The 24,779-nt window shown below is 38.1% G+C and overlaps 1 protein-coding gene, 1 long non-coding RNA gene and 1 pseudogene across 2 annotated transcripts; all 3 read left to right on the plus strand.

Moving 5' to 3' along the window:
• The first annotated feature begins 931 nt into the window (after positions 1 to 931).
• On the plus strand, positions 932 to 1,646 carry LOC147793644 (uncharacterized). The gene is made up of 3 exons (XR_015415813.1): positions 932 to 1,201; positions 1,271 to 1,362; positions 1,560 to 1,646. It is a non-coding gene; the product is annotated as an uncharacterized LOC147793644 (long non-coding RNA).
• A 15,577-nt stretch (positions 1,647 to 17,223) lies between these two features.
• LOC111787949 (protein NRT1/ PTR FAMILY 4.4-like) lies at positions 17,224 to 19,642 on the plus strand. Its single transcript, XM_023668060.2, has 5 exons — positions 17,224 to 17,435; positions 17,528 to 17,745; positions 18,284 to 18,722; positions 18,806 to 18,915; positions 19,505 to 19,642. The coding sequence occupies exons 1-4, from the start codon at positions 17,297 to 17,299 to the stop codon at positions 18,889 to 18,891; spliced, it is 882 nt and encodes a 293-aa protein (XP_023523828.2). The 5' UTR covers positions 17,224 to 17,296; the 3' UTR covers positions 18,892 to 18,915; positions 19,505 to 19,642.
• Positions 19,488 to 20,339, plus strand: LOC147793645 (protein NRT1/ PTR FAMILY 4.4 pseudogene; annotated as a pseudogene).
• Positions 20,340 to 24,779: the final 4,440 nt, after the last annotated feature.

Raw genomic sequence — 24,779 nt, forward strand, 5'->3', positions numbered from 1 at the left:
AATGTTGGAGCATTGGTTCTGAGCTTTCAGTACCCGAAATGCTCTAAATTTTATTAGACATTGTTAAGGATAGTTGACCGTTCATTATAAGGCAAATATCTAGATATTTGCCTTACATTACGGGTTACCATATTTGCCATTTTATTAAAGGCAAATATATTGTATTCATTTATTATTCTTTCCTTTTATCGCTATTTTCATATTATTTGTAATTTACCATATTTCTGTATTCTGTAAATGATTATAAATAAGAGAACTCTCACCGCCATTTAGGTGTGGTGGATTCAGCAAACATTCACATGGTATCAGAGCCCTTTCGGTTTAACAACCCTGACCCTGTCTTCTCTATGGCTTCCGAATCTTCTTATCATCTTCTTCCTTTTAATACTCTAATCCATATGATCACCATCAAACTTTCTTCCTCCAATTATCTTCTCTGGAAAAGCCAACTTCTCCCTCTCCTTGAGAGTCAAGACATGCTGGGCTATGTCGATGGAACTATGGTTCCACCACCTTGCTTTGAACCAGAAACCTCCTCTTCCTCCTCAACACTCAACCCCAAATATTTGGCATGGAGAGCAGCCGATCAATGACTTCTCTGTCTCCTGCTCTCCTCTCTCACTGAGGAAGCCATGGTTGTTGTCGTTGGTCTATCTACTGCACGTGATGTTTGGCTTGCGTTGGAAACTACGTTCAGCCATCAGTCGAAAGCTCGTAAACTGAGACTCAAGGATGACTTGCAGTTGATGAAACGTGGCACCAAACCTGTTGCTGAGTATGCTCGTGCCTTCAAAAAAAATTGTGACCAACTTCATGCCATTGGTAGACCCGTCGAGGACATTGATAAAGTGCACTGGTTCCTTCGTGGACTCGGTACCGAATTTTCAGCTTTTTCTACTCCTCAGATGGCTCTCACGCCTATCCCCTGTTTTGCAGATTTAATCTCTAAAGCTGAAAGTTTTGAGTTGTTCCAGCGCTACCTTGAGTCCTCTGACACCACTCCTACAGCATTCACAGCCACTAATCGTGGTCGCACCCATGGAAGCCACCCTGCTTCCTTTACCAACCAGCGAGGTCGTTCTTATTCTCACAAAAACAACTCTTCTAATCGAGGACGAACCCACTCAAGTCAGGGTCGTCGACCACCTTACTGCCAAATATGCCGCAAAGAGGGCCATTATGCTGACCGCTGCAACCAACGGTATGTTTGACCTGACTCTTGTCATGCTCACCTTGCTGAAGCCTTTAACACGTCATGTTCTATTGCTAGACCCGATGCTGCTGATTGGTTTCTGGACACTGGAGCTTCGGCCCATATGACTGCCGACCCATCTATTCTGGATCAGTCTAAAAATTACACGGGTAAGGACTCTGTGATCGTAGGAAACGGTGCATCCCTACCCATTACCCACACCGGTACTCTTTCTTCTGTTCCAAATATTCACTTATTAGATGTCTTGTTTGTCCCTCACCTCACTAAAAATCTTCTTTCCATAAGTAAATTAACGTCTGATTTTCCTCTCTCCGTTACATTTACTAATAATCTTATTACTATCCAGAATCGTCAAACAGGAAGGGTGGTGGCAACCGGTAAAAGAGATGAAAGGCTATATGTGCTGGAGCGCGGCAACTCTGCTTTTATTTCAGCCCTTAGAAACAAATCTTTACGTGCTTCATATGATTTATGGCATGCTCGTCTGGGTCATGTAAATCATTATGTTATTTCTTTTTTAAATAGAAAAGGTCATCTTTCTCTTACGTCTTTATTGCCTTCTCCATCATTATGTAATACTTGTCAGCTTGCGAAAAGTCATCGATTGCCTTATTCCCGCAATGAACGTAGGTCGTCTCATGTGTTAGATCTTATTCATTGTGATCTTTGGGGTCCTTCTCCCGTCAAATAAAATTCGGGTTTTCTTTATTATGCTATTTTTATTGATGATTATTCTCGATTCACTTGGTTTTACCCTTTAAAATTTAAATCTGATTTTTTTTATATTTTTCTTCAATTTCAAAAATTTGTGGAAAATCAATATTCTTCTCGTATCAAGGTATTTCAAAGCGATGGTGGTACCGAATTTACTAGTACTTGTTTCAAAACTCATTTACGTAATTCTGGCATCCACCATCAACTCTCTTGTCCATATACACCTGCTCAAAATGGTCGTGCTGAGAGAAAACATCATCATGTGACTGAGACTGGCTTGGCCCTTCTCTTTCACTCTCATCTTTCTCCTCGTTTTTGGGTTGACGCCTTCAGCACTGCAGCTTACATTATCAACCGGTTGCCCACTCCACTTCTTGGAGGTAAGTCACCCTTTGAACTTCTTTATGGCTACACTCCACATTATGACAATTTTGATCCCTTTGGTTGTCGTGTTTATCTTTATTTGCGTGATTATATGCCTAACAAGCTTTCTCCCCGCAGCATTCCTTGTATTTTTTTGGGTTATAGTTCTGCTCATAAAGGGTTCCGCTGTCTTGATCCCGCCACCACTAAGCTATATATCACCTGCCATGTTCAATTTGATGAAACTCACTTTCCTGCTATCCCTAGCTTCCAGGCCCAACCTCTTTCCTCTATTCCTATTTCAAATTTCTTGGAACCACATCTTCATCATATTGATTCATCCCCCCCTACCACTTCATCACCGCACATTCTTCGATCCAGTTCATCCCCGTGTGATATTTGTTCTGACCTTGTAGATGAGTCTGTGCAGGTTGATACTTCTCTTGCAGGTTCCACTTTGCCACCCTCGACTTCTAATTCGACCTCTATTGAACCTCCTGTTGATTTCTCTTCTTTGGGCACTCATCCTATGATCACACGAGACAAAGCTGGTATATTCAAGACTCGGCATCCAGCAAATCTTGGTATTTTGGGCTCATCTGGACTTCTTTTTGCTCTTCTTGCATCCACTGAGCCAAAAGGATTCAAATCTGCAGCTAAGAATCCTGCTTGGGTGGCTGCCATGGATGAAGAAATTCGAGCATTACAACAAAATGATACTTGGACTTTGGTTCCTCGCCCTGCCAACACCAACATCGTGGGCTCTAAATGGGTGTTTCGTATTAATATTTGCCTGATGGATCCGTCGAGCGTTTCAAGGCTCGTCTTGTTGCCAAAGGTTATACTTAGGTTCCTGGTCTTGACTACACTAACACTTTCAGTCCGGTTGTCAAAGCTACCACTGTTCGTGTTGTGCTTTCTATTGCAATCACAAATAAATGGCCTCTTCGACAACTTGATGTCAAGAATGCTTTTCTCAATGGAACTCTTATTGAACGTATTCATATGGAACAACCTCCTGGGTATATTGATCCTCGATTTCTCACTCATGTTTGTCTATTAAAGAAAGCTCTCTATGGCTTAAAGCAAGCTCCTCGTGCTTGGTTTCAGCGTTTTAGCTCATTTCTTCTCACACTTGGGTTTTCTTGCAGTCGCGCTGACACGTCCCTTTTTGTCTTTCATCAGCAATCTAACCTTATCTATTTGCTTCTTTATGTTGATGACATTATTGTTACCGGCAACAACTCATCTCTTATTGACAGCTTTACTCGCAAGCTTCATTCTGAGTTTGCTACCAAAGATTTGGGTTCTCTCAGTTACTTTCTTGGTCTTGAAGCTTCACCCACTCCTGATGGTCTCTTTATTAGTCAATTAAAATATGCTCGAGATATTCTTACTTGTGCTCAGTTGCTCGATAGCAAACCAGTTCACACTTCCATGGTTGTTTCTCAACACCTAACTGCTGATGGTTCTCCTTTCTCTGATCCTACTCTCTACAGATCTCTTGTTGGCGCCCTTCAGTACTTGACTATTACGCGTCCAGATATTGCCTATGCTGTCAATTCTGTCAGTTAATTCTTGCATGCCCCTACTGCAGATCACTTTCTTGCTGTCAAACGTATTCTTCGCTATGTCAAAGGAACACTCCACTTTGGTCTTACCTTTCGTCCATCCACTGTTCCTAGTACGCTAGTCGCTTATTCAGATGCTGACTGGGCTGGTTGTCCCGATACTCGTCGTTCTACATCCGGCTATTCTATTTACCTTGGTAACAATCTCGTTTCTTGGAGTGCCAAAAAGCAACCTACTGTCTCACGCTCCAGCTGTGAATCTGAGTATCGTGCTCTTGCCACAACTGCTGCTGAACTTCTTTGGGTTACGCATCTTTTGCATGACCTCAAGATCCCTATTTCACAGCAGCCCTTACTCTTATGTGACAACAAAAGTGCTATTTTTTTGAGCTCTAATCCCGTTTCTCACAAGCGGGCCAAACATGTTGAACTAGATTATCATTTCCTTCGAGAACTTGTTATCGCTAGCAAACTTCGCACACAATATGTACCCTCTCATCTCCAAGTTGCTGACATCTTCACAAAGAGTATTTCTCGACCTCTCTTTGAATTTTTCAGATCCAAGCTTCACGTTCGTTCAAATCCGACGCTCAGCTTGCGGGGGGGGGGGGGGGGGGGAGGGGGGTGTTAAGGATAGTTGACCGTTCATTATAAGGCAAATATCTAGATATTTGCCTTACATTACGGGTTACCATATTTGCCATTTTATTAAAGGCAAATATATTGTATTCATTTATTATTCTTTTCTTTTATCGCTATTTTCATATTATTTGTAATTTACGATATTTCTGTATTCTGTAAATGATTATAAATAAAAGAACTCTCACCACCATTTAGGTGTGGTGGATTCAGCAAACATTCACAGGCATCTTCCTTCGGTTCTTTTTTCACGAGTATTGTAATTGGAATAGTGTTAGTACTTCAAAAAAATTGAAAAAAAATTGATTTCTTTTTTTTCAAAAAGAAATCAAAGATTAGTCTTGTTCCTATACAATTCTTATGTATGTGAATACGAATCTATTTTCCTTTTTCTACGTAACCAATCTTCTCATATACGATTAACTTCTTATAGGGGCCTTTTTGAACGAATATATTTCTATGGAAAAATCGAACATCTTGTCAAAATGTTTGCTAATTATTTTTCGGGAGAGTAGTTTCTAGAATCATCATGCCATGAGAACAAACTTGGAAGACGATTAATTTTAAGAAAAAAAAAAACTAAGAGGGGGTTAGAATTTAGGCTGATGTGGTTGGTTTAATTGAACTATGTTCTTCCTTATCCATGGAACCTGGAGATGGTACATTAAGGAAGATGATGTGACAAATTTCTTATATTTTCTTCAGTGTAGCACGGAGTTAAAGGCCTTCAAAGGTGACGGAAAACCTGTTTTTTCGCCAGAGAAAACCCACTGCTACTTCTTACTCGTTAGAACAATTGGGACCTGTTCAAGCCATTTATTCACAAAACTTCTTCCTTATCCCCTCTTCAAGCTTAAGAAATTATTTTGAAAGGACGAATTTGCATGATCATGGCTAATTATAGTGTTAAGGCCTCGACCCAATCATCAATGAAACTTGTGTGATTCTTGGTTTTCTTTAGCAGCTCGATATAGATCTTAATAGGATCTGGGTCGTTTACAAAACTTTTCGACTTAATCCCCTAACGCTAACGAAATGCTTAATTTTTAACTAGAGGGAGATACCAAGAAACGAAACAACTATAACTCTTGATTGGAGGCTTGTCGTTGCTTGGTTCTTGCTTCAAATGGTAGCCCACCCTTTCATAATCCATAAGTGGAGCTTAAAACAAATTTTAAAACGTCTAGAACTCCATGAATTTTAAATAAAATTTTCTAGAATTTTTGTTGGAAGTATCTTCTTCGATCAAGATCATGATCGAAGGGCTTGCCAACTTCTATTTTGATTTTCAGCCATTGAATTTGCTGAATTCTGTTTATTCAAGAAGATGTCCAAATTTGAGGACAATCTAATATGTGGATGTGAAGATATCGAAGATTTGGTGTAGAATGTTCAAGATGTGAAAAATTCTCGACTTAGCTGAAGGCATAAGGCATTTATGTAATTAACTCAAACTTTAGAGATATTTTGGTAATTTGTCACTTTTTTATTATTTTGTTATTTTATTTAGAAAAATCCAAATTTTATTAACTATGTTAAAAAATTAGGTAGTCTTCCTTGAACCGAAATAGAATGTGAAGATGGTCGAAGAGTACGACCGACAGAGTATGCATTGGAGTTGGTCAGAACAGAGATGAAGAAGATGGACCGCTTCATCACCGGACCCAAGGACAAGATCTAGGGCTTGAGATAGCCTAGATTTTCTCTACTATGCAGAGACATTGCATGATGTTAGGATGCTCGCTTGGTTGGGAGCCTATAGAATCATGTGATTGACATCATGCTTTGATAGATAGCAACGCTCCGGTAGTGACTTTTAAACCCCTAGTAGGGTGAGACGTGACAAACAAGAGGAAAGGTAACTCTAGGAGCACACCAAGAAGGAATTTGAGAAATTTTTCTTAAAGAGGACCCTAAGGTTTGGTATGTATCATCATCCATAAGAGCATGTACAATAAAAGGATGTCTATAGTCACAGTTCGAAAGAGTTATCATCGAGACAACGTAACAATTTGTGCAAGAAAATTCGACAAGAGGATTTTCTATCTTTGGGAATCAGGCAGAAGCAACTTTCGAAGATGAAAGTTTTTAAGGAGGAGAAAATTTGTCCATACACTCGAGAGAAATTAATAACATAATTTTTCCTTTTCAAGATTTTAGTGAGGGTTTTATAAATCCAATATAAAGATGAGGTAGAAGAGAAAATGTTTAGAAAAATTTCAGTAATTAAAGAAAAATATAAAACAAAATAGCGAAAAATTTGGAAAATTCATCAAACTCAACCTATGGTAAATTCTTCACTTTTACCCTCCCTTCGTAATTAGGAGTCTGGATTAGTCCAAATTAGTTTGCTAAAAACTAAAAAAAAAAAAAAAAAAAAAAAAAACAGTGAAAGGAAGATGAGGGTTTAGAATTCTTGAGAGAGAGCTTGGAGAGAGTAAAAATCTGCTCCAAATAGCAAATTTTCCGGAGTTTCTTCACAAAAATTGCTAAGTGGTCTCTCTAAAACTACTCTGAGCTTTTGAATCACTGAATTCCATCAAGGATCGAGGAAGAACATAATGTATGCTTTTTAGGTTCTTGATTTTGGTTTTCCTTTAAATTCAAGAGTTCTGGTTGGAATTAAATTTTGAATTTTTAATATGTTGATATTGGAGAAATATTTTTCACAAGTTTTATGAAGGAATTTGGTATGAACCAAGAAACATCAATCATACAATATATTTCAACGAAGATGCGAAGAAAATGCGATTGAAATTATCAAAAGATATTTCAATTCATGCCACATTAAAGAAGAATGAAATTTCATGGTTATAAATTTTGGGTGGATTACAATTTACATAGTAGAGTTATTGTATTTCATAAATATATTTTAAGATTATTTATTTATTTTAGGTTACATTTACATAATGGTCAATTATGACCCTAAAGTATGAATGTTAACTCTTGGAATGCCTTTAATAATTTCATTGTGAGGCTATATAAAGTCATGTATGTTGTATTTGCAAGCAGACCTGGAAAATACAGTAAAATGAGCATCTCTGCTTTCTTTAGCCAATACTAAGTTTCTTTGCAATTCTATGTAGTTTAGGTTGCATATAGAATCATGCTTGTGGTTTAGGTTGCAATTCTATGTAGTTCACTAAGTTTCTTTGCATTTGTGATCAATCTTGCTTGTGGAGTGATTCGAATCTCAAACAAGTGTTCTTGCCTTGAGATATTTGGTCAACAAGAATCAATCAAGCTAGACATGATCGATCTTGCTTGTGGAGTGATTCGAATCTCAAACAATGTTCTTGCCTTGAGATATTCGATCAACAAGGTAATCCGAATCTTACTCCCCTTGTAGTGATTTCCACTTATCAGAATTGAAGTTGATTCTGACAAAAAGTTGAATTCTAATGAATGTCAAGAAGTTGAATTTTTTTTTTAAGTTTTAGTTTTTGACGATATTTAGACTCACCTCTTTCTTGTTGTAATTGACTAAAAGTTATGAGACTAGAAGTCTACAATTTTTTGTGAAGAAACTGAGTTAATTTGAGTTGTGTAGAGAAAATTAAGAAAATTCAAAGAAAATAAAAAAGAATCAAAAACTGGTTTGGAAATATCGACGAAGGAGTCCCAATGCGCAGGTGACAACACTTAAAGAGAGATTTTATAAATTTTGGAGCTTCTAACACGTGAAAAAACTAGTTTGAGAAGGCACGCGTCATCAAAGTAAGTAATCACACAGATTCTAGGAAGTGATACTTATAGGAATTGCTAGGACGTGCTAGCATGCGAGTATTCCTTACCTTAGGTGGTTTGAATATGCATGTTAAGGACTTTGGAATGGCGTTTTTGGATGATTATGTACTGTCTGTATGTTATGGTAAAAAGATCATTATGCCCCTAGGATGAGATTTTGGAGAACCATGTTGTTTTATGTATTATGTGAGCCTAGAAAGAGAATATGCATGACAAGAATACGAGTCGGGCAATAAGGACGAGAATGGTATGCATGATATTAAAAAAAAATGTCACTATGATGAGATTTGTGATAAATGATGTTTTTATATGCTTTCCGTTGTGCTATAAAGGAAGAAGGATTATTGTGATCTGTGCTCTAGGTGATTGATAGATATTATCTCCTTGTTGAGCTTGTTTTCTTGTATATGTGCATGATACATATGTGTTAGCTCCAGTTATTTGATTGTGTTCTCCTTGTAGAGCGTGTTTATCTGCACATAGCTAGAGAGTTAGAGTTAGGTTGGCTAGACAACGACCTAGGTTATGACGCCTCCAGTAGATTGAGCACCTTAGGATCGTAAGCGAAAGTCAGAGGTCTAGACCCTAGTGCTCCCAGACTAAGAAAGACTCGAGGAGTCAGAACAGAGCAGCCTGGAGTCGGAAGTACACTTTAAGCCATCTAGCTACCCTAGGAATCCAATAGACCTCCTCAAACTCCAGATATTATTGAGGTGAAGTTTAAATTATGTATTATGTGCTTAGGTGATCAATAAGAATATCTCCCTAGCAAAGCATGCATGAGAGAACTTAATTGAGATTACGGCACTAAAACTAGTGCGGTTTACATGTTGACTCCGGTCAGCATGTTTTCAGTAAACCTTGCACTCTAGGATCGTGAGCTATTAGAGGTTTAGACCTGTGTGCACCCAGAGATGGGATTTAAATCGCCTAGACGCCCTTAAGAACCTAGCAAACCTCCACTACATCCAGAAATGACCAAGGTAGCCTCTTAGGCCGATAGCAACCTGTATAGTGTCTAAGGACCCCCACTTCCCTTTCCACTCTAGTAGATACTATTGAACTAGGTGTGAGTCTGTGTCACGACCCAATTTTCGAGGCTTCGAAAACCAAATCGTGACTAAAAAGACGAACTCGAAAACAAACAAAAGGAAAATAAAAGAAAAGAAAAGCAAAGTAAAAAGATAAAAATACTTTGAATTAAAACAAAAGAGAGAAATTTTGTTTGTTAATTATTACAAGTGAAATTGCAAATATAAAATGAAATACAAAAGACTCTAAAAGACCGAAAAGGGACTGACGCTCCGGAACGACCCCCTCTGTGACTGTACAGCTCTCAAACGCTCCTCTACCTCGACCAGCAGCCAGCGAACACCTGAGAAAAATAAAGGAGAACGAGATGAGTATAAAAATTATACTCAGTAAGCCACCTACTTGTAGGCTCTCTTCGCATCTTAATTTAACTCCCACAGTTTCCTAATTCGGTTCTAGGACATCGGGTTCTAACCTTAGTCTCTTGGGGCTTGCCCTTTGGGTTTCACCGGTTCATCGTCCTTTCATTAGTCACCTAGAGGTTCCTTATGCCAAGCTGATATGGTCGGTATCTCTCTATGAGGCGCTACCTCTACATGGCTATCTAGGACTACATGGTATCTAGCCTAGGGGTGTGCTGAATACCCCTACGCCCATATAGTCCTCCTATGGGGGGCGCGACCCAACCCGTTCCCATGCAGCTAATGGGCTGTACGACGTGGGGACACATTTCCCATGCGAAATGGCTAAGAGCAGTAAGGACTGATCAGGGACCCTTGGTCCTCCCACGAAGCTATAGATACCGTTCTCACGCTAGCAATCTATGAACACTCCTAGGTACTTTCTTGCCATGGTGAACCGCTCAGTTCCTAGGGGAAAATTAAGTTTGGCTGAAGCGACATATCGCTCCTAACAGAAATTCTCTAAGCTTATCATAGAAATGGGCACTAGAAAATAACGGGGTGTGCATGCAACCGTCTTCTAACATCCTAATATTCATGCAAACTAGGCACGCCGGCTCAACGGGGCGATGGCCTCCATCCAGCACCCAAAACACGAAGTTCGCGCTCAATAGGGCGAATTCATCCATCGAGCACCCGGAACACAGAATACACAATTCCAACATAAATTAAACACATGCATACGTACAACGGAAGCTTAAGGCATACAAGCAACACTCAGATAATTCACCCAACACATCATAACAATCCATCTGATTAATCTCATTCATGGAGAGCTAATTTAAGGCAAAATTACTAACATGCATACATACAATCCAAGCGAACCCTACAAGTATTTCTTCCTAAATACCAGGTGGTGACTTACCTGGTTGACGCGTGCCCTTTTTTGCTAGCGTTTCTTTGCCCATGAGGTGTCAAAAAGTACTGATTTCTTTAAATTAGGTCCCTATTCACATAAAAACAGTATTAGAACTGGAACCGAGACAAAAATCGGGCAAACAGAAAACAACCGGGCCAAATTGGCCGTCCCACACGCGCTCACGCGCCAGCAGCGCACTGGGAGTGCGTGGTCACGCGCACGGGAAGGTGCCAGTCGCAGGTTGCACGCGCGCCGCCTCCGCGTAGTCACGGGTCGGTCGGTCCGGTCGGCTCGGCTCGCGTCGCGGTTCGGCCCGGCTTGCAGGCGACACGTGTCAACGCCTTGCTGGAGCTGCGTTGCTCCAGCTGATGGTTGACGCGTGTCTGGCGCCTGTCGCCGCCGTCCGCCGCTCACCGGCCGACTCTTTTTTTCTTTTTTCTTCTTCTTCTTTCTTCTCTGCCATCTGAAAACCGAAACACAACCCTCTTTTCCGATTTTCACATCTTTTGATCCGTAGATCGGATCGACATGATTCCTTCGGCAAGGTTTTAGATCGTGTTACGGGCTACGTCCTCGTATTTTTTTCGTAATTTTTGCTTAACTACCGGACGAGTTAAGAAGGTCGGAATTTCGCTCACCGTTCTCGAACGACTCTCGGATCTCCGCCTTCGGGTTGAGGTCTCGGCCAAACTTCTTCACAGATCATGCATAGAGTTGTTCCTAGATGAATATATCAAGATTTCAGATCTTGATTCACAAAGGAAAACCGTAGATCTGAGAAAACGTTCAAGATCCTTACCTTGCGGGTTTTCCGACTTCTTGATGAAAAATGGGACTCCGGCCACCCACATTCTCTTTTCCCTTCCAAGAAAGTCTCTCTGCATGATATTCACCTCCTTGCATCATGATCTTCACTGGAATAGACTCCAACGGTAGTTTTCGGTGAGTCTTTCGGCGGTTCATCATTTCTCCTCTCTCTAGGTTCTCTCTACCCCTTTCTCTCACTATCTCTCTTTTGCAGGACTATGGATGGGGTTTCATTTGGACCCCTTAGGTGGTTTTTTTTTCTTTTTCTATTTCTATTTCTCTTTCTTCGGGTATTACAGTCTGGTTAGGGATGTGTGACTCAATGATTTTATGGATTACCCTACATGATGTATCCGTCCTGTGATAGGGCGTTGATCATGCGAGTAGTTAGTGGACTATCCTGCACAGTGGATCCATCCTGTGGTAGGGTGTTGATCATGCAGGTAGTTAGTGGTTACTTTGCTCGAAGGATCCGTCTTATGGGAGGGCGTTGATCATGCAGGTAGCCAATGGAGTTGGCATGTACTAGGGTAGCGCACCCAAACCTTGGGAGACTTCATGGCTTGTGGAATAGATTGGCCAACTAACCTCCTATGGATGACAAGTAGGCTATTACTCACTATGTTGTCCCCACCTGATACAAAGTCTATGGAGGCAGTGCCTCATCATGGGATACCATAACCGTTGCATAGGCTAAACTAGCTACCCAAGACTGTACACAGCAAGAGCAATATACCTAGAGCCTAGAATAAAGCCTGTGATCACCTACTAAGTCATGAGTGTGATGAGAGCCTACAAGTAGGTTGTTTACCAAGTATTTTTATACTAACCTCTTTTCTCCCTTTTTAGGGGTTCCGCAGACTACCATTGGAGGTGAGGGTCATAACGAGATTTTCAAAATTTTCTACCATATTTATAAAATAAAATAAAAATTAAAAAAAAAATCTACTAATAAGATCTTCCCATATTCTTAATTTTCTTTTTAATTTGTTGTCCAATTATCCAACTTTTTCCCTAAAATGTAGAGATTAACATAATTAGTTTTACATAGAGGAAATCTTTCAGACGATAAATGAATGAGATTTTATTAAGATATAAAATCATTGTAGGTTTTCAAATAACACCAAAGCTATCACATAATTGTTATATAAGATACACCAATCATGAGAGTATTGACAACTTTATATGGATAACCTTGTTGAACAGTTGAGGCCCTCCTAAAGCCTAGCTAGCTAGATATCTATTATTCACTATCTCTACATAGGATAGTTGATTTGAAAAGATTTTATATATGTTTGAGATATCCTTTGTATGATGTTTAATATATATTAAAAATCATGCTTATTTTATAAAACTTCAAGCATATATATGATCTTAAGCAGATTTTATGATGAGATAGTGACTATTACATTCTTCTAATCTTAGTTAATATGTATGAAATATAATTATCGTTCCTCGAGTTCTCGGTAAGATCAAACTCTCTGCTATTAATTGGATATCAATTATCTCTTTGGAATTTTGATCTCGCAAAAAAAAAAAAAAAAAAAAAACGTACGAAATACAAATGGAGTTAGTAATCATATGACTCGTGTAACACTCGACATTGGAGAAGCAAGAAGTTGTGTTTTTTGTTTTGCTTATAAAAAACATGGATAGTGCTTGTGTATCTAAAAACATTGATCTAAAAATATTAGGTGAAGCTCATAGTTTCCTGAACAAAGATGTATCGGGATTAAAATATTAGTAGTGTAATATTAAGAGAGATGTAGCAAAGTATGTCGTTAAGTGTTTAGTTTATAACAAGTTAAGGCACCCAGAGAACAACATGCAGGTTTAGTACAACATTTGAGTGTGCTAAATGGAAATGGGAAGATTATCCATGAGATTTATCATAGGGATCAATAAAATGGTTAAAGGTACGTAGTAGTTTGGGTAATTATTGATAGACTCATTACGCATACTTCCTTCTATGGAAGCCGATATATTCCTTAGAAAAGTGGGAGCGTATGTATTTGGAAGAGATAGCTAGACTATGTAACGATCCTATTTTGTTACTTAAATAGATTTGCTACCATATGTATGACACACCTTTTTTATGTAGAAACATTTATTTTAAATAGTTCATAAACAATGTTCTAGATTTATACGTTTAAAATAAAATTCTTAAATCAAATCAACCACATTTAAGAAACAAAAAAAAAAAAAAAAAAAAAACAAATTAACAAAAACTAGGAAATAAAACAATGCCCTACATTAACCTGCCTATATTAACCTAAGACTAATAAGGAAAATAAAAATGCAGCTACTTTAATACCAGTTCTACGGTCTCTAATGCGACGCTGCCGTTTTCCATATAGGGTTGTTTTGCCTTTACGTGAAATGTAAGAGTAGCACATAACTTGAGTATTTTAAGAAATACTTATTAAATGACTCTTCTATTGGGGTCAAGGAATGCAAACACATGTAACATGAGGACCTATTATTTTTATCATAGCATATCATGGTCTTAAGCAGCTTTCCCAGTTGGGCAACATTGGATGTATAGTACTTCTTTACACATGACCACACGTGCGAGCATGAGTTCACCAAGCGGATTCACACACCCCCTCAATCTGGCTTGTCAGACCAGCTCTCGCTAACAGACTCTTTGTCAAACACCACGGAGGGAAAGGGTCATCAATACATCATGGTAAACATAATGTCATAAATCATTATCACATTGTACACATTCGTAACATCATGGTGGGGGAAGTATCACAATGCACGTGTCACCCAAAAATGCATGAGGTCCTCATGACTTATGGTCATGGTATAATATGTGATTTATGCTTACATAATTCATGTGTCTTTCTTATTACATAGCTTATCTTCTAAGACATTTTTTATGAAGGTTTATGCATCATAGCAACCAAATTTCATATCACTTTTATACATCATGACATGATCATATCATAACATCGCTTATCATGGCATAACATAATTTGTCAGTGTGTAACATAACATACTGTAACAACCCTAGATTTTTACTAACCTAAAGTCTCTACCGTCATCATGACATACTCTCTTATGCGGAAATAAACATTTAGAATTTCATCATAAAACATTGTCATGGACTTACACGATTGAAAACATCTTTAAAATAACATAACGAAATACTAAATAAAACAAATAAACATTAAAAGTAAAAACATCCTATACTAACCTAAAGTCTAAGAAATGAAATACCACTATCATATGCATGTCCCATGGTCCTTTCTTGTGATGTAGTGGTCAGCAGCACAAGGGTGTCTTGCCTTTGCCTGAAATAGAAGTAGCAAACAACTTGAGTATTTTAAGAAATATTCAGTAAGTAACCCCATGATTGGGGTTAGGGAATGCAAACACATGTAACTCATGCCTAGGGGCCTATCGTTAAAACCATCATAGATGTGGCTTCTAGTTTGGAGAAAATTAGATGTGTAGTACTTCTCTACACACGACCCACACGTGCGAGTGTGAGTCCCTAGGTGGTTTGCACCCCCTAGATCCATCATAGTCGGGCTAGTTGTTCATAACCAAACTTCTGGAGGTAAGAAAACTCTCGAGTATCGTGTGAGGCAATCATCATCATGGTGTACACGTCTATACTCATCATTATAAATGGGAAGTAACCCAATTATATAAACACACAATATACATAAGGTCCTTATAGTTTTCATTTTAAATCATTCGTTGACACAACCCTATACATCATTCACACATTACCTTAGGCAACATACATGCATTGGTCTTTATATGTTCCTCATCATTAGTTATTAATTAGGGTCGTGTGTTAGAAAACTCATCATCATAACTTATGATTTCCATACGTTTGAATTGTCAACAACTACCCTAGGTAACATGCATGCATTGGACTCTTTATTCATTTGCATTGTCCACAACTTATGATTTTCATACAGCTAATTTGTTCACTGAGTTAGAATAAGTACCACACAATCACTGTCTTGCTACCACAAGAGTGTAATTGTGCCACAACTCATTCACGAGTATGGGCACGCTAAGGGAGAGATGTGTGCCCCACATTGTGACATGTCGTATGCCTTGATTCGCGCATTTGGCTCCTAGGGACTACATTTAATCCTTCCGGAGTTAAAAATTCCTCTAATTATTCTCATATCGACACGTGGCATACTCAAGCGAGAAATGAGTCATGAGTTAGATGAATTGGTTCAAGTCGGTCCGGCGAATGCAAGTCAAGTGGACAGTTTGGATCGAGTTACCCTCTAACGATGCAACGAGTGGTGTGTGCTCGACCAACTACATTTCTATCGTCATTGCTTGACATGTGCCATGCTACAGTTGGCCACGTTCCCTTAACATGTGCCACCCTTCACTAAACTCTTCTTTTCTTTTCCTTTTTACTTCTTTTTTCTTATTATTCCCTTAACATTTTGATTAGAGCATTTACACATCCAAAATGGGTCAAAATGATCATTCTACCCCTTCCGAGTTGACTTTGGCCTAATTTTCAAATTCTTCATTGTTTTTGAGTTTCTAAAAAAATTTTAAACATTTTTTCTTCAACCTGATCTTAAAATTCAGCTTATAATACCCTCAATAAAATCTAAAAAATTCAAACTTTAAATAAAAAAAAAAAAAAAAAAAAAGGCAGAAAATTAATACTCATCAAGACTCGAGTGTTACATTACAAAATAAGCTTTTGATGTTTAAATTTTCTTTTTAATAGTTTTTTTTATTATCCATAGCTTTCTCAATCACTAATGCTTCCTAAAGTCCAACTTGGTCCATTAGACTTAGTGGAGAAGCGACCAAAGTGGGCTCAAGCCATCTAAGTGGAGCTAAATGCAATAGTGAAACATTGTAAGCTAGCCCGAGCTAAGTAGCCTAGCCAACTACTGTGCGAGTTCAATCGGACGCAAGTGATCGGAAGAAGGTCCTAGCCTAGGTACTCAATTGCTTACAGTCACCTAGGCTATCTAATATCAGCAACGCAACATAACCAACCACTCCAATTAGAAACGAAAAGAAAAGAGATAACCAAGATCATTTCATTTGCTTGAGATAACCAAATTAAGTGAGAAATATTATATTAGACATTGGGTGATTAAAGTTTTCAAAGGCAAGATGGATTTAGAGATTGGAAAAAAAATAAAACCCAATGCTTTTTTTTTTTTTTTTCCTTCTAATTCTTTAACACAATAAAGTCAGTGCTCCCCACTTGATGGCTAAGTGGGCTATGCCCACCAAATAGGATATCAAGTGCTATTTTTCAAGAGTTGCTATCAAGCTCGGATCTTCGTAGATGTGCATGGCTTTAGCTAATGGCTCAAGGGTTGCCTACCATCTATTTTGAAATCAAAAGTATGTAGGATCCGATCTCAAACCCCCATCAATAACTAAGATTACTCAGGTTTGGCCTAATCCATTGCTCTCGTACTAGGGTTGGCTAGAAGCTGGAGGCGAAGGAGGCATATATGCTCACTACAAAATCTGTATCTCTACGTGTCATTTCAAACATTTAAAAAAAAAAATTAATTAGTTTTATGTTATGTATACCGATTAACACGTGTAACGAACTTATCAAATAATCCTTAACCACTAACAATCACGGTGTATAGAGTCAAACAATATAGATTTATTAGATACAATTTTAAGGTGGATAATATAATAATGTAACAAACCATCAACTTCTACTTTGTTCCACTTAGCTTTATTATGTTCCTTGAGTTTCCACTACAATAACTGCCACGAGTCGAGCTCATAAAGGCTATAAATACAAACCAATTCCAAAGCATTTGTATTGCCTTGTGAGAAATCACTCAATAGTGCTTCAAAATTAAACACTTTTTTCTCTCCCTATTGGGTAAGATTTCAATAGGTCATTTATCAAATGGGGGATGCTTTAGAGAAGACAAAAACAAAGAGCAAACAAATAAATTCCATGTCTGAGGACACATCTGTTGATTGGAGAGGCCGACCGTGCACCTCTGACAAACATGGTGGAATGGCTGCCGCTGCCTTTGTTCTTGGTCTGTTTTTTGGTGTTTGAAACAGAGTTTGGGTTCGGTTTTTATGTTTTTAATTTGTGTTTTGTGTGTTTATATGGTTTGTTGTGGCTCAGGGCTTCAAGCATTTGAGATGATGGCTATAGCAGCAGTTGGGAATAATCTCATTACTTACGTTTTCACTCACATGCATTTTCCTCTCTCTAAATCTGCTAACGTTGTTACCAACTTTGTTGGAACTGTTTTTCTTCTGTCTCTCCTTGGTGGCTTCCTCTCCGATTCTTATCTTGGCAGCTTCCGAACTATGCTCATCTTTGGCTTCCTCGAGCTATCGGTAAATTCCCGTCTAAATCATTGTTTTCAACCGAGCAAACAACGATCCTATTGTCATTTTGACCATAAATGCCGAGGATCATTGGGAGATGAATCCTATATAACTAGCCGTTAATTTAGCAGTTGACTATGAGTTTATAAATAAGAAATACATCTCTACTCGTAAAATCTTAGTCATGAGAGCTAATGTTTAAACTGAACAATATCATACCATCTTGGAGAATGAGTAGCTCCTAACCAAACTCTCTTAATTTTAATTTTGGTCTTCTGAAAAAAAAAAATTATATCTTACCTTGGTTGAAGAGGAGAGAATGAAACATTTTTTATAAAGGTGTGAAAACTTTTCTGTAGCATACGCGTTTTAAAAACTTTAAGGGAAGCTCGAAAGAGAAGACTCAAAGATGACAATATATGCTAGCTGCCGTATCTCTTACTTAATATTAATAATATTAAGTTACAAAAATTACAAAAATTTTGAAGTTGGTGATGAAGAAGTGAATCTAGGAAGAGCTGAATAGTGGATTAATATATATTTGCAGGGATTTAGTCTTGTAACAGTGCAAGCCCATTATCCAAGGCTGAGGCCACCAGCATGCGACATGGGGACAGGGCAACAGTGCATGGAGGCGAAAGGGTACGAGGCATTAATGCTGTTCACAGCGCTGTATTTGGTGGCATTGGGAAGTGGGTGTTTAAAGCCCAACATAATATCACATGGGGCTGACCAATTTCGAAGACAAACACCCAACCCAATTCCAAAAGCTGTCCACTTTCTTCAATTGTGCTTACTTCGCCTTCTGCACGGGCGAGCTCATTGCTTTGACACTCCTTGTTTGGGTCCAAACCCACTATGGCATGGACGTTGGCTTCACCGTATCCACTGCTACCATGCTTCTTGGCTTGATCTCCTTGCTCGCTGGCACCTCCTTCTTTCGAAACAGCCCTCCTCGTGGCACCATCTTCACCCCCATCGCTCAAGTAATTAATTATCCAATTTCAAACATTCACCAAAGTTTTTTTTTTTTTTTTTTTTTTTTTAATTTTTCCCTTTCTGCTCATAGGTTTTTGTAGCTGCATTTGTGAAGAGGAAGCAAATCTGTCCTTCCAATTCGGAGATGCTGCATCGAAGTCAAAACGCCGTCGTTAAACTTCTCCATACCGACAAGTTCACGTGTGTTTCTCAAAATCTAATTATGTTTTTCTTGCTATTTTTTGTCTGTTTTTGTTCTTTTAAATATTTATTAGTATTTTTTAAAAAACTTTTTAAGAACAATTTTAATTTTTTAATCAAATTTATAAGTCAAATAATTTTTTTTTTAATTCTTAAGAAAAAAATTAAATTTTTAATCAAATTGACGAGACAAAACACTTTAGAGTAAAAATTGTATAAATCTAGGACAGATATTTCGTAAAGATAATACACATCTCATCAATTTAGTAAACTGAAACTATATATATTTCATTAGTAAGTTATATTGAGTCCACTATATATATATCTCATTAGTGAGACGTCTAAATATACTTTCTTATTTCTGTACTCTCAATGTACTGAAGTGATCAATAAAATCTTTAGCTAATATTCTTCATCAATAAAAATTTTAGTTCTAAGTGTACATCCGTGATCAATAAAATCTTTAGTCAATATTCTTTCTTGAATTTTCTCTTCTATTCGTGTTCATCGAGTATGTACGTTGTTGTGCAATCCTAACAAGTTTGTGTCTTGTCGAGTGGTTAATTGTGAACATGAGGTATATTTACAGATTCCTCGACAAAGCTTGTATAAAAAGTGAAGAAGGGAGAGTTGGAAGTGAAGAGAGTCCATGGAAGCTGTGCACGGTAACACAAGTGGAACAAGTCAAAATAATTCTATCACTTATTCCTATATTTGCATGCACCATAATCTTCAACACCATCTTAGCACAGCTCCAAACATTCTCAGTTCAACAAGGAGCTGCCATGAACACATGCCTCACCAACTCCTTCCAAATCCCCCCTGCTTCCCTCCAATCCATCCCTTACCTCATCCTCATCTTCCTCGTCCCGCTCTACGAAACCGCCTTCGTCCCCCTCGCCCGCCGCATCACCCATACCAACTCCGGCATTTCCCCTCTCCAACGCGTCGGCACAGGCCTCTTCGTTGCCACATTCTCCATGGTCTCCGCGGCATTAGTTGAGAAAAAGCGTCGAAACTCCTCCCTCGTTGGTTCATCCCTCTCGATCCTCTGGATCGCACCGCAATTCATCATTTTCGGCATCTCTGAGCTCTTCACTGCGGTCGGTCTGGTCGAGTTTTTTTACAAGCAATCCGTGGAGGGGATGCAGTCTTTTTTAACAGCCATGACTTATTGCTCCTACTCGTTTGGCTTCTACTTGAGCTCTTTATTGGTGTCGCTTGTTAATAAGATAACTGGTGGGGCTTCGGGTGGTGGGTGGCTTAGCCATAATGACCTAAACAACGACAGATTGGATCTGTTCTATTGGTTGCTGGCGGGTCTCAGCCTTGTCAATTTCTTCAACTATCTCTTTTGGGCTAATAGATATTCTCAAGAACATGAGGCTCAACACCTTGAAAACCCGACCTCCAAACCTTCCTAACTCGTAGATGTTTTTAGCGGTTAGAAGTGTTATCTACTTGTCTATTAAGTATAATCATACGCTATTTATGATTTATGATGATGCTATGATTACGATAGAATTGACCTAAGTAAAATACGATAGTGATAGTAATAAACATATATTATAAATGAGTGTGTGTGATGATGAGTATGTGTGTGGTAGTGATGATCATGATTCATGTTTGGAAGGAGGACCCCAAAGGAAAAGTAGTGGGAATGGATTGTGCTTTTTTGGTTGGTTTTTAACGATCTCTTTCATTTGCCCAATCCCAATAGTAGGATTTTGCTTTACTTTTATATGATCAAATGACGGGTAAAAGTTAATGTTAATTACAAGACGGTGCTATACACTTACAAACAAAGGCTCAAAATACGAAGATGGATTGATGCCGAGGTCAATCCTTTTGTGACTTTCCACCTCTCAAACGTTTCTCTACCTCAATCAGCACCTATGAGCACTTGAAAAAAATTAGAACATAGGTGAGTATAAAAATACTTGTGAACTAATCACATCATTAATCTAGTAGATATCACCGTTTTTTCTCTAGGCTTTGAGAAGTTTGAACCTAATTTTACAATTATATGACTTTTTGGAAAAGCCTTAAAGTTGAGTGGTTCTTATGACCATCACAAACCCACATTTGGGTCTAGAGGTGGTGGTTTTCATGACTATCACAAATCCACTCTAGGGGTGGAGGTGGTGGTTTTCATGGCTATCAGAAACCCAATCTAGATTTGTGGTTTTCAACAATGAATGACCGATGTCCTAGGTTGGGGTGCTACCTCACAGAATTCGTTTAAATAGTATGATATTCAGCTGGTTTGAACATTATTTATGGAAGGTTAACTGGAAACCCTTCCACAAGGCCCTAGAGTCTGTCATGACTCGATTTTCGAGTCTTCGAATCTTGGAATGTGACTAAAAAGACCAAGGCTAAATCAAATAAAAATAAAAGTAAAATAAATGGTCAGATACAAATTTGATAATATTTAAATCATGAAAAAAAGGTCTAGAAAAAAATTAAATACAAAAATAAATCCAATTACAAAACAATGTTGTTCAAAATATTAGGAATGGGGAATACTATTATAAAACAAAATATAAAAGACTCCAAAATGTAAAAGTATATAAGTATCCACGAGCTTTACTCTCGGCTCTATGAAGTTCTGCCTTAGGTTCTAATATTATTTGAGCAACGAGGTGCCGCTGGTTTTTCAATCTTTCATTTCTAAGACTTAGGTGGCTTGCCTTGCTTACGCAGTCAATGACCAGTGTCCTACATTGAGACGCAACCTCATAAGCTGCAAAATAGTATGGATGGATTTGAATCTAAACAACAATCTGAACATCATCATGAGGATTAGCTAATGAACTCTCCCACGGGACCATAAAATCGCTAAAGTTTGGGGGAAGCAATCCCCCATGTGCTCTTTAGCTACTAGGTCAACTCAGGTCCCTCCCTCAGGGATGGGTTTACAACACAAGGGTCCTATTCATGAGACCCTGACCATTTCCACTAGGTTGAGGCACATGTTGCGCTACCATAATCGATGACGCCTAACTCTACGAAACGGAATTGGAGTAAAGTCTCGACAGTAGGTACTGGATGGAAAGGTAGTGGACAGACTGGTGACACTTTTCACACTGTTATAATCTGATGAGCTACCTTGGTCGTTCTTAGTTGTTGTGGAGGTAGGTTCTTAGGGGCGTCTAGACAGTTTAAATCTCATCTCTTGTTTACAGGATATTCGGGGTAGCTTTTTGGGCCAAACCAATCTCTAGGTGCACAAACATCTAAATTTCTTATCGCTCACGATTCTGGGGTGCAAGGTCTACTAGAAACATACTGACTTGGGTCAACATGTAAATCACACTAGCTATAGCGCCTAATCTGAACTAAGTTCTCTCGTGCATGTTTTACTAAGGAGATATTCTCGATCACCTAATCACGCCCATGATTTAAACTTCACTGTAGTCATATCTAGGGTATGAGAAGATCTATTGGATTCCTAAGACAGCTAGGTGGCTTAATGCGGACTTCTAACTCCTGGCTGCTCTGTTATGACTACTCGAGTCTTTCTGTCACGACCCGATTTTCGAGGCTTCAAAGCTCGGACCGTGACTCAAAAGACGAAATAGAAAACAAACAAAAAGAAAAGAAAATAAAAAGAAGAGTAAAATAAAAAGATGAAAATCCAATAAAATTAAAATAGAAGAAAGCTGAATATATTTTTTTTTTTAAGATTTCAAAAGAGGATTTAAATTACAAAAAGGAAATACAATACAAATATAAAAGAAATTTGCAAAAGACTCCAAAAGACCAAAGAGGGACTGACGCTCCGGAACGACCTCCTCTGTGACCGCACAGCTCTCGAACGCTCCTCACCTCAACCGACACCTGACAAAAAAAAAAAGTAGAAAGGAATGAATATAAAAATTATACTCAGTAAGCCACCTACTTGTAGGCTCTCTTCCCATCCTAATTTAACAGGTTCCCATAGTTTCCTAATTCGGTCTTAGGACATCTGGTTCTAATTTTAGTCCCTTGGAGCTTGCCCTCTGGGTTTTACCAGTTCATCGTCCTTTCATTATACGCCGCCAAGCTAATATGGTCGGTATCTCTCTATGAGATGCTACCTCTTCATGGCTATCTGAGACTACATGGTATCTAGCCTAGGGGTGTGCTGAATACCCCTACGCCCATATAGTCCCCATATGGGGGGCGCGACCCAACCCGTTCCCATGCAGCTAATGGACTGTACGACGTGGGGACACATTTCCCATGTGAAATGGCTAAGAGCAGTAAGGACGGATTAGGGACCCTTGGTCCTCCCACGAAGCTATAGATACCGTTCTCACGCTAGCAATCTATGAACACTCCTAAGATACCTTGTTGCCGTGGTAAACAGCTGAGTTCTTAGGGGAAAATAAAGTCTAGCTTCAAACAAGTGGTATTATGCCCTTTTAGTAGTCAAACTAGCTTTTGAACTTAAAAAAAAAAAAAAAAACTTTTTCTTTTTAAGCTCTAACAATATATGACATTCAATTAAAAAATTGTTATTATATTACAAATATCTTATTACACGATTAACTCAAATCTTTTTTAAATTCAAGTTTTTTTTCAGATTGAAATATTGAACTATAAACGACAACAACGAACCTCCATAATCCGTTTAATTTTTTATTCTCGTAAAATTTTATATCAATAAAGATAATGTTTTATTTATATACATATAATCTCTTATTTATTTTTAACCTATATCGAAAGTTACGATAACATTTACTGGAGCTATCAAAGATTTCTTTCTCGATAACATCCTTCGAAAAAATAAAATGAAGGGCAATTGTCAAAAGTAAATAAGATAACGATCATAAAAGTATACTTTGAATGAGAAAAAAGAGAATTTATACTAATTCAAACTGATACGCTATATCTTTTAAGTGATCGAACCCTTGCTTTTTGAATTTGACAACATACCATCCAAGAATCATATTCCCAAGAAACTAAACATAAAAAAAAAATTAATAGAAAAGTATCGATCTTATCTTTTGCTACTTCAATTTTTATGATTACTACATTCATTCACTTCTATAAATATTAAACTACTAAACAAATCAAGTCATCTCAAACCGATTTTCATACTATTTCAAAACTTTACGATGTCTATCGGATTGGGAATCGGCTTCAACTTTGGTTTTCCTGATCGTCCAAAACCGGATTGCGGTTGTAATGAAAAATGGATACCAATCCAAAATCTCGACATGGAGTGCTTGCAACAAGTTGCAAAGTTTGCGCTGGAAGAGCACCATAAAAAACATTGGGATAATTGGGCACTCAAAGGTATATGTGGAGGTTGGTATTTGGAAATCGACGCGTATAGTGTAAAGTACCGTCTCCATATTGAAGTGGCAAGCCGTTTAGGATTTGTGAAAAGGTATGAAGTTATTGTGTTTGAAAAGAGAGTTGAGTGTGGAAGAATCAGGTCACTCGAGTCGTTCAGGCATATATAAAGGTGTCATCGAGTTTCCTTTTAAGTTTGTCAGATCGATGCTATTTGAGTTGTAATTGGACTGACGATGTACGTTAGCCACAATCAAATAGCACTAAAATAAAGCTTTATAAGTAGTCTTCTCTATACTTTTAAACTATATGTCATGAATCTAACTTCTTGGATTTCTATTGAAATTTCCTTGAAGATTAGGTAGTTAAATATTGAAAGGAGGGTTAATCATGTATAACTCTCCCAAAAAAAAAAAAAAAACTTTTATCACACTTTTATGCAATTTAAGAGTGGTATGAACTAATTAAGTTTAAATAAAACATTGTGTATTACCGACTTTAAAATTTCTCCCACGTGTATATAGTTTTCTAAAATTTTAGATTAACTCGAGCTCTTTACTATACACCTGTTTATGTCA

Source organism: Cucurbita pepo, chromosome 2 (assembly GCF_057944985.1).
Source record: "Cucurbita pepo subsp. pepo isolate OVF chromosome 2, ASM5794498v1, whole genome shotgun sequence".
Taxonomy (NCBI): Eukaryota; Viridiplantae; Streptophyta; class Magnoliopsida; order Cucurbitales; family Cucurbitaceae; genus Cucurbita; species Cucurbita pepo.